This window comes from Microtus ochrogaster, unplaced genomic scaffold (assembly GCF_000317375.1).
Source record: "Microtus ochrogaster isolate Prairie Vole_2 unplaced genomic scaffold, MicOch1.0 UNK7, whole genome shotgun sequence".
Taxonomy (NCBI): domain Eukaryota; kingdom Metazoa; phylum Chordata; class Mammalia; order Rodentia; family Cricetidae; genus Microtus; species Microtus ochrogaster.
Genome location: NW_004949105.1, coordinates 2,534,325 through 2,545,503, shown reverse-complemented (window position 1 = coordinate 2,545,503; position 11,179 = coordinate 2,534,325). Strand labels below are relative to the sequence as shown.

The following is an 11,179-nucleotide window of genomic DNA, read 5'->3' as shown; positions in this document are numbered from 1 at the left end:
CATCATCATCATCATCATCATCACCATCACATCATCATCATCATCACCATCACCATCACATCATCATCATCATCACCATCATCATCATCATCACCACCACCATTGCCATCATCATTATCATCATCATCACTATCATCACCACCATCATCATCATCTCTGCATGGGCAGTGTGTCTGGGGAGCCCAGGCCTCTGTCACATCAACTGCCTGGTGCTCTATTTGAAGTGGTTTATTTTCCTTGTTTCAGTCACAATGGAACAGGATTTCCCTGGCCCTCATACTGTTCACAACCATCAAACTTTCAAGTGCATTTTGTTTGCTTGTTCTGTTTTTCATCTCCATGACGAACTTGCCAGGTAGAGAATTTTTACAGGCTAAACAGTAACAATCTTAGGTAGGTGCAATCCATCATCCTAAGGTTAGATTGCAACCTGCTTCAGGCAGACTGTTTAAAAAAAATTAAGCCTATTCAGTCTGTAAAGATGGCACAGCAAATAAATGTGGAAATATGCCAAAGAGCATGAGAGGTCTCCTGAGCCCTGATGCTTCATCCCAGGGAGGAAATCGCTACAGAAAACAAAGCACCCACACTTAATAAGAAGGAGCTCCAATTTTCTCTCTGTAGAGGTCAGTTCCTACCTCCCTTCCTCTCTGCCTGCCCCCATCCTCACAGGTATTTGCGAACTGCAGGTTCACAATTTGCATCAGCTGACTAGACTTAGCCAGAACCTACACCCCTGCCCTGAGGGTTCTACCCCAGAATGCACCAGAAACGTGGAAAGAATAAGACCTCTCTGCCACTCACACTGGGTATTTATACGTCGTATCCAGACGGTACACCTGAGTATTTATACCTCGTATCCAGACAGTACACTGGAGAACTAAGCTTATGGAAACGAATCACGGACAGGCCATGAAATCTTTGCTAACATTTAAATTTAAAATTTGGTGTTTTGTTACATTGCTGTTTTCAACTGCATTTCTATTAACACAAATGAAAACTAGTTATTTTTCTTTTTCTACGATAATAGTAAACAAAGTACATGAAAGGTAAAAAACAAAGCGACAACAAAAACAGGTGCTCAGAAGATTGCAAAGTTAACTGATCTGAGTGCTGAAAATTCTTTGAGCTTTGTTCAAGGGATTCACTGTGACCTCCTCCTTATCACAGCAGCTAAATGTTTTCTTTTTAAGTCTTTTAAGATTTTTCTATAGTTCATTTAATATTTCCCTAAAGTTGTGGGATATCATATCCCTTGATACAAATCACTTTCTTTTTTACAGAGGACCCTTATAAAACAGTAATAAAAATTGAACTCCTTTTCAGAGCTTTAGTCTTAAATCGACTCAAATAAAAGGAGCTGTGGAGAGCTGGGATCAGTTGACTCTGGCATTCATCCGTATATGCAGGTGTCACCCTGTGGATCCAGTGCTCTCATGCTCCGAGAGCTGCTGCAGCAGATAATGCCTGCAAGGTCAAGCAACAGAACCCACAGATCCACACTGCTCAGATGCAGGCTGCAAGGCTGACACCACGATTCTCACCAACAATCTATATGGATTAACAAATATTCAATAATAGGAAAGCTATTTTGTTGGAGATGCTGATTCCTTAGTATTTGGTCATATGGAATATAGCTTTTCAATATGCCAGTGTGATACTTAAACTGGAGGCAGGCTTAAGCCACCTCATAGACTTGCTCCTCTGCATAGCACTGAGGCCATAAGGTCAGACAGGTCCCCGGTTTGAAGATGTGACCACTGGGAGAAGAGATATATGTCTGCAGCTATTATAATTTTGTGCAAATTATGGTGGGGCCTCTGGGACTGTTGTGAAAAAGACAAAACTAATAATTCTGTTTCATTTACATAGACACTTGATTTGGAGCAGGGGTATGGAGAACAGAAGAAGAAAAAAGCAGTAAAATAAAAGTAACAATATCTACTTACCCATCACTCAATGGGAATTTATCCTGACATTCAGATAAGCTGCCTACCTGTGCCCAGAACAGAGGAAGCCCTCCCCAATGAAACGTAAGTCCTGTATTGACTCAAGGTGTCTAGAAATTGCATGAATGGGGGTATTCACTCAGTTTCTTTTCATAAACCCATTTCTCTAATTCATGTTATCATTGGATAAACCATTAAGAATAGACAGAAGTAAAAAATTCAGCTATTTTTTTTGTAACAGTATGAATAAAGTGGCTGAAAAGATAGCTCAGTAAGTAGTTAAGAATACTTGCCACTCTTGGAGAGGGCCAGCAGTTTCCAGCACCCACATTGAAAGGCTCAAAACGACACCTGACTGTCACAATCTCTAGGCTAATTGCTCGATTCTATTCAGGTGGGGTTTCCCCAAAACTCAAACTGTAACTCAAACTGTTAAAATATTTGAATGTGGAGAACTCATCCCAGAGAGCTCTGGGAAATCCCCAGAACAATGTCCAGATAGTCTTTGAAACTTGGGTGAGGTTTTTCAACACAGGATGAGAGTGGGGGAAAGATGGGAAGAGGAAGAAACCACTTTTGATGTTGACAACTTTGTCTCCTGACTCCGTGGCTCATGAGAAGCCAAAGGCCACCACTGACTGTTGGACTCAAAACATTCCTAAGTCATGCCCAGAATTGAAGAAACATGGCCATATTCTGCTAACCTTGGGTATTTTCTCCTTATTCAGTTTCTCCAGGGCTCCCACACCTGCTTCTGTTTTGTGACCTGGGGGTCTGGAATGACCCTTTGATCCACTTCTGTGAACCTGGGAGTCTTGAAGGATATCAGGGCTTATCTCTTGCATTCTTTTTTCTTTGTTAGGGTGCCTGTCTGTTTAAAGAACTGGTCCTGAGAAGACCATTGCTGAGTGTTGTGGCGGAGCAACAGGTGCCAGACTGCATCTGAGGAATAATGACCAGGTCTTCGGGTGCCACAGAGGTCTTAGGCTGAAGCCAGAATGGCAATGGTGGCTCCACTCTTCCAGTCAATGCCCAATGGGAGTACAGTACCACTGCCCTGAACTATTGCACTTATGTCAACTTGCCCTGAGAACCTCCTTGAAAATAATCCAAACAAAGGCCTGTACTGCATAGCAGAATAACTGTCTGCCTTCTCACAGATGACAAACTCTCATCCCAACACTGGTGATGCTTCTTGGTCAGGATGTACAGCAAACACACAACCAAGGGCTCCAAGGGAAACAAAGGCATTATTATGAACTGCTCTTTGTCATCATAGGGAGTATGGATCTCAGCAACCGCAGAGCTGGTCTTACTATAGTGTGTCTTCTAGTATTTCCCTTTCCTCATTTTCTGAGTTTATTATTATTATTATTATTATTATTATTACTATTATTACTATTACACTTATGTTTCTGTGAAACTTCATAGAGACCCTGGGTACATACTCCAGTCTCCTTTTCCTACTCACAGACCCTTCTAACTGACAGAGACACAATTTATAGATGAGATAAATTAGGCTCCTTTTGGGAGGTAGCTCCCCACAGCCCAGGTGGGTCCAACTTCACCTCTGTCTTTCCTGGCCAGCCCCCTCCCTGTTTCCTGACCCACTGCCCATGGATGAATGAAATGAAAGCGTGTGGCCACCTACCCACACACCTTGGCAGAGGTGCACTCCACACTCGGCGTCCCCCACCCAGGCAGGTAAGCTTGGTTGCACCTTCTAAGCGGTATCCCTGGAAGCAGGTGAAAGCCAGCGTGTCACCCACACCAAACTGGAACCCAATTCTGCGGCTGAAGGCAGGGACTCCAGGGTCATCACAGGGCTCCAGGTCATATTCTGAAAGCAAAAAAGACAGGGCTGATAGTAAGCTTTCTCATCAGCCTTTCCTTTACTGGCCTGCTCTCAGGCTGGCTCAGTCTGCTTTCTTAGACAGCCAGGACTATTTGCCTAAGGATGATTCTTTAGAGAGGGAGGTCCTCCTAAATTAAACAGAAATCAGGACAGGCCCACCCACAAGCCACTATGATCCAAGCAATTCCTCAATTGGAGGGTCCCTTTTCCAAAGTGACTCTACGTTTTGTCAAGTTAATGATAAAAAACTAAGCAGAAGAGAGATGAGGAAAGTTTGACTGAGGAATACTCTTTACTGTAGGAAGAACAGGGCCCTTTCTTCCAAGGGAGCTGTGTGATCAAGTGGGAACCTTGACTACAGTTTTATGGAAAGGAGCCTCCAATTTCTGGTTTCCAATCTCCAATTCTCCAATCTTTACATCTTAAAATCAGTATTGTCAATGAGCACAGAGAGTAACCTAATTCGTTGGTGCTTTTCTTATTGCTTTATTTTCAAACCCAACCATTTTTCATTCTTATTAGGTTATTAGAATTTTACTAAAATCTCACTGTAGAACACTCGACATGAGCTCCTCCTTCATTTCATCAAGTAACTGCTTAACCTCTGAGGTCTACACTGCCACTGTCGCCTGCTCTGTTCTACACTTGGGGCAAATATCTGCTTTAGATCGAAAACACTCAAACTCAGCTCAGCATTGCGGGAGAGCACTTCCTAATTTGACCTTAGTCGACCATGCTCCCAGGAGAGGGAAGACAGGAAGGGTAACCCATTGAGCTCAAGAACGGGCAACCCAGAGACTCTGCAGGAAACACTGGAATGAAGACATCCCAACTCAGCAGACATTTCTGCCTGGGGTTATTTTCCTTCTTCCTGAAAAATGTGCTGCATACTCTGAAAATAAATGTTCTCTCCTTGTAAAAACAATTGGAAACTCTTTGCAAATACACTAGAGACACCGATGCTTTACCTACTACATTTTTACAAAGGCACCCCAAAGAACTAAGAGTCTTTTCTTTGTGTCTACTTCATTTTGTAATTTATTCCTTAATTTTTTAAGTATTTATTTCATTTTTATTTACATTTATGTGTGTGTGCACGTGCACATGTATAAGTGTGTCCACAGAGGTCAAAGGAAGACACTGGATCCCCTCTAGAGTTGCAAGTGATGGCGAACACATGAATGTTAGAACACTAACTCAGATCCTCTATAAGAGCAGCAAGTGATTTTAACCACTGGTCCACCTCTCCATCCCCTTATTTTGTCATTTAGGCGAAGCCCTCGCTGTTTGCCTGTTAGAACAGAAAGGGTCTAATTTTATCCCATGGGAAATGGGGGGTGTATTAATTTCTGTTATCCATATACATAGCAGTGGTATCTCATATTTATTGCTATTTATTAAGTTTATCATGGTGTACACTTACATTGTGCATTCCCTGTATTTTTTATTTCATAAAAGCATACTCATTTTATTTTATATGTATGATTGCTTGCCTGCATGCATACATATATATGGTGTGTGTGTGTACGTTTGTGTGTGTGTGTGTGTGTGTGTGTGTGTGTGTATGTGTGTCTTGAGCCTATGGAAGTCAGAAGAGGTCATCAGATACTCTGAAATTGGAGTTATAGATGTTTGTGAGCTACCAACTGGGAGGAGAGAATTGAACCCAGATCCTCTACAAGAGCAAAACATGCTCATAAATAAGGAGCCATCTTTTCAGGGCCATTCTTTATAATTTTTACAACAGAAAGGAACTATATTGCTCTCCAGGTATTACCTTCCTTTCAACTAAAAGGTTTTCATTTGGGAAATTATCTTCTAATTTTTCTTCACTTGCTATCTCAGCTTTCCACGTTAGCATGGTCCTGTGTGCTTCGGGGCCTGCCTTACACGGAACATAGGAACCGGGTTCCACAAGGGCAGCTAGCCTGCTGACGCAGGGCCACATCTCAGGGGGTTACAGTGCAGCTTCTCTGAGAAGTGTGGGCTGAGTTATTAAAGTGCAACGAAAGAGTGAGTAATTTCTTCGAAGGATCCAGTGCTCACAGCTCAGCCACAGAAAGAGATGCCATCCCCTATAGACACATGTGTGGCCAAGTAAAGCAAATGAACAGTATGGAGATATTCACTTTTGTAGGTGCTATGATTACAGTATGTCCATTAATGGCCACTCTGGAATTCAATGGCCATTGTAACAGTACGTGAGCATGGAGAGGTGAGAGGTGAAGAGACCGCTCCCCATCAAATACAAGATGGCTCAGTGGTGCTAGAGCTGCAGGGAGCTCCTCGCACCAAGAGGCTGCTCAGCTCCACTTCTCCGTGTAGAAGCCTCCCTGATACTTTGCCTGGCACCCCGAGCTGAGAAGGACAAAAAACCGCGTCAGCTCTACAGGATACAGTCTTACATTTACGGCCATAGAATCACCAGCCTAAAAAATCGCACTCATCTAGTAATAGACAAAAGCCGCAAAAAACAAACAAACAAAAGCCAAAACAGCAACAACAAAAACCCAGAACCCACACTTTGCTGTGAAGTGACTTGTGTGATAGATAAAGAGCAGATCAAGAAAAAAACAGTTGGGCTGAGGTTTAATTTCTGAAGTTCGTTGCTTTGGTCTGATAGACTCGTCCAAAGTTATGCCTTGGATGGGTACTGGGCATTTCTTTCCTGAAAGGGTTAAAACTTGAGCGTTGTATGACAAGGATGCGAGGGAGCCAGCTCGCTTCCCTGCTGCCGTGTGATGACACAGCTCAGAAGCAGCAATAGACGGCAGAACCTAGTGCTGAGACCTCCTAGCAAGCAGAACTTGAGGGTGGAATGCTTATTCCTCCCCAGAGTCTCAGCCGTTCTGTTACAGCAGCACAGATGGACTGAGGCACACATCCAAAGACCCGACCGTCAGCTGTGCACTGGGAGCAACAGAATTAAGAAACAGATGGGGAAAGATGAATGAAAACTGCACAGACCCCTGGGCAACGTCTGTGGAAGGCAGCCACGGGCCTCACCGCCATCTCCTTCTCTAGAGTATTCTATTTAAACTCATTATAGATCAGGATGCAAGAACCTAGACGGGAGGGAAATTCTCATGGTGACCGTAAGAGACCCTCTAAGGGAACTATGGGAGAGGGATTCAGGCACCACCACGAGGAGACTGAAGTCTATCATTGATACAGTGGCCAATAACAATATTATTATGACTACAGTAAACTTTCAAGAAATTTGAGCCAGTCCTCAGAGCCTCTTTTGTTCTTAAACTTAGCAAGAAAACCAGCAGAATCAAATTAAGGTAACTGGAGCTCTTTGAAATTAGAAAACTACCCTTAAGGAGAACTGTTAGAGAGTTGTTCCATTTTAGATAAAATAACTTCATGCCGTGAGTGATGGCCCCTCCACGTGACCAATGGGCCACAGAGCTGCTAGGGAGCCAGCGGGACCCTTCTATCTATGGAATATAAGATGAATCATCAAATATTACAACAATCACTAAGTGCCCCAGTAGGGTTTATGGAATTTAGTCTTAAGGAGATCCTCTACACAGAAGAAATCACAGATAATTAAGGTACTCACAGACCATATTATAAAACTGAATTACTTCTGAGCCATGAAGGATGAAATGTGGGGTTTTGGTGGGAGCATTGAGTGTGTCAGCACACGTGAGTGTAACTGTTCACCCCATTGGTGGTTAGAGGTCACTTCCTGTCAGTGGGGTGTGTAGATAATAAAGAAGAGTGAGGATGAAGATGAGAGCTCTTCACTTTGACCAGGATTTTCCTCATCTCTAAGAAGACTACCTATGTCAAAAGCATCACAGATTATGCAATCTCACCTATGCAAATAATGCCAAATGCAGCAGACGTTCCATACACGCCACCTAACACGGAAAGCAAGAAAAAAAAGCTTCTTGACTCTGGCAGGAGATTGCCACCATGCATAATTCCGATAAAGGAACTAACACGCTGTCCTTTTCTGTGTGTGAGTGATTCTCTACTGGAGAGGCAAGAATCCATGACAGCTGCCCCTAAACATTGATCCCATGTAGTGGGGGTTGCTCAGAGCTGGTGGAACTGATAAGGAGAAGTGAGCAAGGACACCTTTTCAGGAAATAGTTGTATTTACCAATTTCCAAAGAAGAGAATGTACGTGTAATGCAAGGCTGAAGGGCATAGAGAGAGGAAGAGGGGGAGATGAAGAGAGAGATAGAGAGAAACTGAGACACAGGACACACACACACACACACACACACAGAGAGAGAGAGAGAGAGAGAGAGAGAGAGAGAGAGAGAGAGAGAGAGAGAGAGAGAGACAGAGAAAGAGAGAATCCAAGATAGAGACAACAAAGGGCTAACATACCTGCAAACGTGATGTTGAAGCCCTCATAGGAGATGGAGAAGTCAGAGATGAACCGGAGCTGCGCAGTGAAGTTTCCAAACAAGCCAGCCTTGATGGTGTGGGGCAACACTGAGCCAGTGAGCCTGGCCACTGGCTCCGAGAAACTCCCATCCTCCGTGATCAGCAAATAGTCGTGGGAACTTTCGAGATGGAAGGTGTGGAAATTCATCTGCACTCCTGAGAGATGAGGGCGGGACAGTCGATTTAACTGCAGCTGAAAAGAATCTCTTCTGGGCATAATTATAGACATCAAAGGTTTGGATCAAAATATCTTAAATTGTTAAATATTAAAGTTATCTTGTATGACTCTAATTTTGAACTTTCAGAGAAGATTAGACAGAGGCAGTTCTAAAATCAAGAAGTATTAAGCAAAAACAAGTTTTCAAATAGTTACAGGATCAGTTACAGACAGATGCTGCCATGGGTTTTTATGTAGATATGAACCCAGATGTTGATCCACTCAGGATATAGGTAAGATGTAGAAACTAACTGAACACCATGGTTATGATGCTGATGTTCACATGGACAAGAATGAACACAGATGTAGCTATCATCACAGGTGTGTGCAGATGGCCATCTGTGACAAGGGGGTTACAAGAGTGGCTACAAATACAGATAAAGACGTAAAGGAATCTACAGATACAGGTGTAGGTTTGTAAGGACAATAAGAAGGTTGATGCTTGACTGAATTCACTAAAGATCCCCAAGTGCAGGGCAGGGGGTGTTCACCCCAGAGAGACAAAACACTGAAATTCTTTCTCTCCATTTCGTTTCTCTAACTTTATAAATATTAGTTTGGAGATAACAGATGAAAACCATACACTGCTGAGGGCAAATTCTCTTGAAATTAAAGTTTTGTAGGCCTCATGCTGTCTCCATAGAAACCAGGTTCATCATGCACTATTTCTGAACTTTACTTCTGCTGAAGCAAATAAAATGACCATAAGTGGATTCCCTTAAAGACTTACATTTTTTCTAATTAAAACACCTTAGTTATTCGCAATCTGTTTCATCTTAAATTATTTTAAGGCCACATCTTTCTTTCTTAGGGTTTTTAGTCATTATTGTTTATATGTGTACTCATGGTTCTCTGTGTAGATATGTGCACGTGAGCACAGCTGCCCTCAGAGGCCAGAGGCATCTGACCTCCTTAGCATTGGAGTTATAGCTTGTGAGCTGACTGGTGTAGGTGCTTGGATTTGAACTCAGGACCTCTGCAAGAGTAGCATGTCCTCTTATCTGCTGCACCACCTCTCCATGTTTTTAATTTGTTCCCAGGGATGAGTGTCAAACATATCTACAGGGTACTGTAATGTGAGGTCAGTGTAACATCTAGGTCAATAAAACACCAAGTGGATTCAAATGCACGTTGAAGGGCACAGTCTACTTGACTAAGTTACTCCAGGGTCATCTATGAGAGAAAAAATTTTATCCACGAAAATACAAGACATAAAAGTTGTATATACACACTGTAAAGTGATCATTGCAACTGTATTCAGGTCTCTGGCACAAGATAAAGACTCGTTTTTTGTTGTTGTTTTTATTCTTAAAATTAAAAGCCTCTTTAAAAATGACAGGTATACTTATAGATATGAGAATATAGCCAGGGTACCTTGCTAAATCCAGTATTTATAACCTACATTTCCCACACAAAATACCACCTGGCTTCTTTGCATTTTCCACTTGTCTAAGGTCTGGATTTATTGTAAGGACAATGACAAGCAAATTTAGAACAGAAACATGAGTGTTTCTCAGACATACCGAAGTTTAAACACTCTCCTCATCTTATATTGAATCAATATTCACATTTTATTTAATTGGAGCTCACTTTTCTTATCATTACATTTAATTTCCAAGTTGCCAGGTTACTGAATGGAGAACAACAAGACCAACAAAAGCGACCTCTGCTTCACTCTAGTCTCATAAAAAATAACAGTTAAGAGCTTAGAAATCAAGAAAAGTCATTCATCCTCTGGGATTTTTCCTTACTGTCTCCTCTAGTCCAGGCTCCCCAGTGTGCCCTCTGTCTTACCCTTGCCATGAGAGACTTCAATGGTCCACGTACAGTTCAGAGAGTTTGGGTAAAAGTCTGGAAATCCTGGAGAAAGGACAGTTCCACTCTTTCCATGAATGTAGCCTCCACACAGGGCTGAAATAACAGGAAACATGGCAGTCTACAATGATTGCGGGAAAGAGTGCTTCTAATGGACAGTGAACTTGCATAACTATTAGCAGGATAAAATTGAAATTTAGACATTTCTTTTTACTTGCAGTTATGAGATGCCAGTTTACAAGCAGGTGTCTACATCACAGCACAGCCATAAAACCTAACTCAGAGTAGAGTGGGGCAGAGAACTCAAGTGTCAATGCATCAGGAGAACTGACCATACATTAAGCTCTAGTTCCCACTCTCCAGGGGGGAATTTAACAGCCCTCTGATTAATTAAAAATCCTTGTCACATGCAAGGCTATGTTCAAACAAACTCAAAGACTTAAGATCCAGAAAGTTACTTATAATAATTCAAGCAGGAAAGAAATAATAGGCAGCAGTAAAATATATTTAGTATTTTAAGAATTTTTGTTAGACATGATAAAATCATTAAACACATGAAGCCATGGCAGCTGTGACAGAATGCATATGATCGGCACAAGACCAAACCACCTAAATTCTAATATGGATGGGGAGGGGCATAGGAAGTCTCACCCCTAGATGAGGAGCTACCGGTAAGAGATGGCTATTATAAAAAGAGAGTCAGTTTTCTTCAGGGCTTCAGCCCCTGAGAGACCTCACATGCTCCAGTGAATGGCCCTACAACAACCACATGCTACCCCCAGAAAGCCTACAAACTCATGGAAACTGAACAGTCAACTTCTGAACCACACCTGGATCAAGGAAAAATAAAGAAAGAAATCAAAGTCTTCCTTGAATTCAAAAAAATAAAGAAACAACCTATTCAAACTTATGGGACACTATGAAAGCAGTCCT

At 42.2% G+C, this 11,179-nt stretch overlaps 1 protein-coding gene across 1 annotated transcript in view; it reads right to left on the bottom strand.

Annotated features, from left to right (window-relative positions):
- Csmd1 (CUB and Sushi multiple domains 1) overlaps positions 1 to 11,179 on the bottom strand; it is a 1,422,978-nt gene that overhangs the window by 237,327 nt on the left and 1,174,472 nt on the right. The window contains exons 19-21 of the mRNA XM_005366231.2: positions 10,226 to 10,342; positions 8,155 to 8,370; positions 3,601 to 3,789 (exon numbers count right to left, since the gene is read on the bottom strand). Of these exons, the coding sequence (XP_005366288.1) occupies positions 3,601 to 3,789; positions 8,155 to 8,370; positions 10,226 to 10,342 (522 nt within the window). The remainder of the gene's footprint in view (positions 1 to 3,600; positions 3,790 to 8,154; positions 8,371 to 10,225; positions 10,343 to 11,179) is intronic.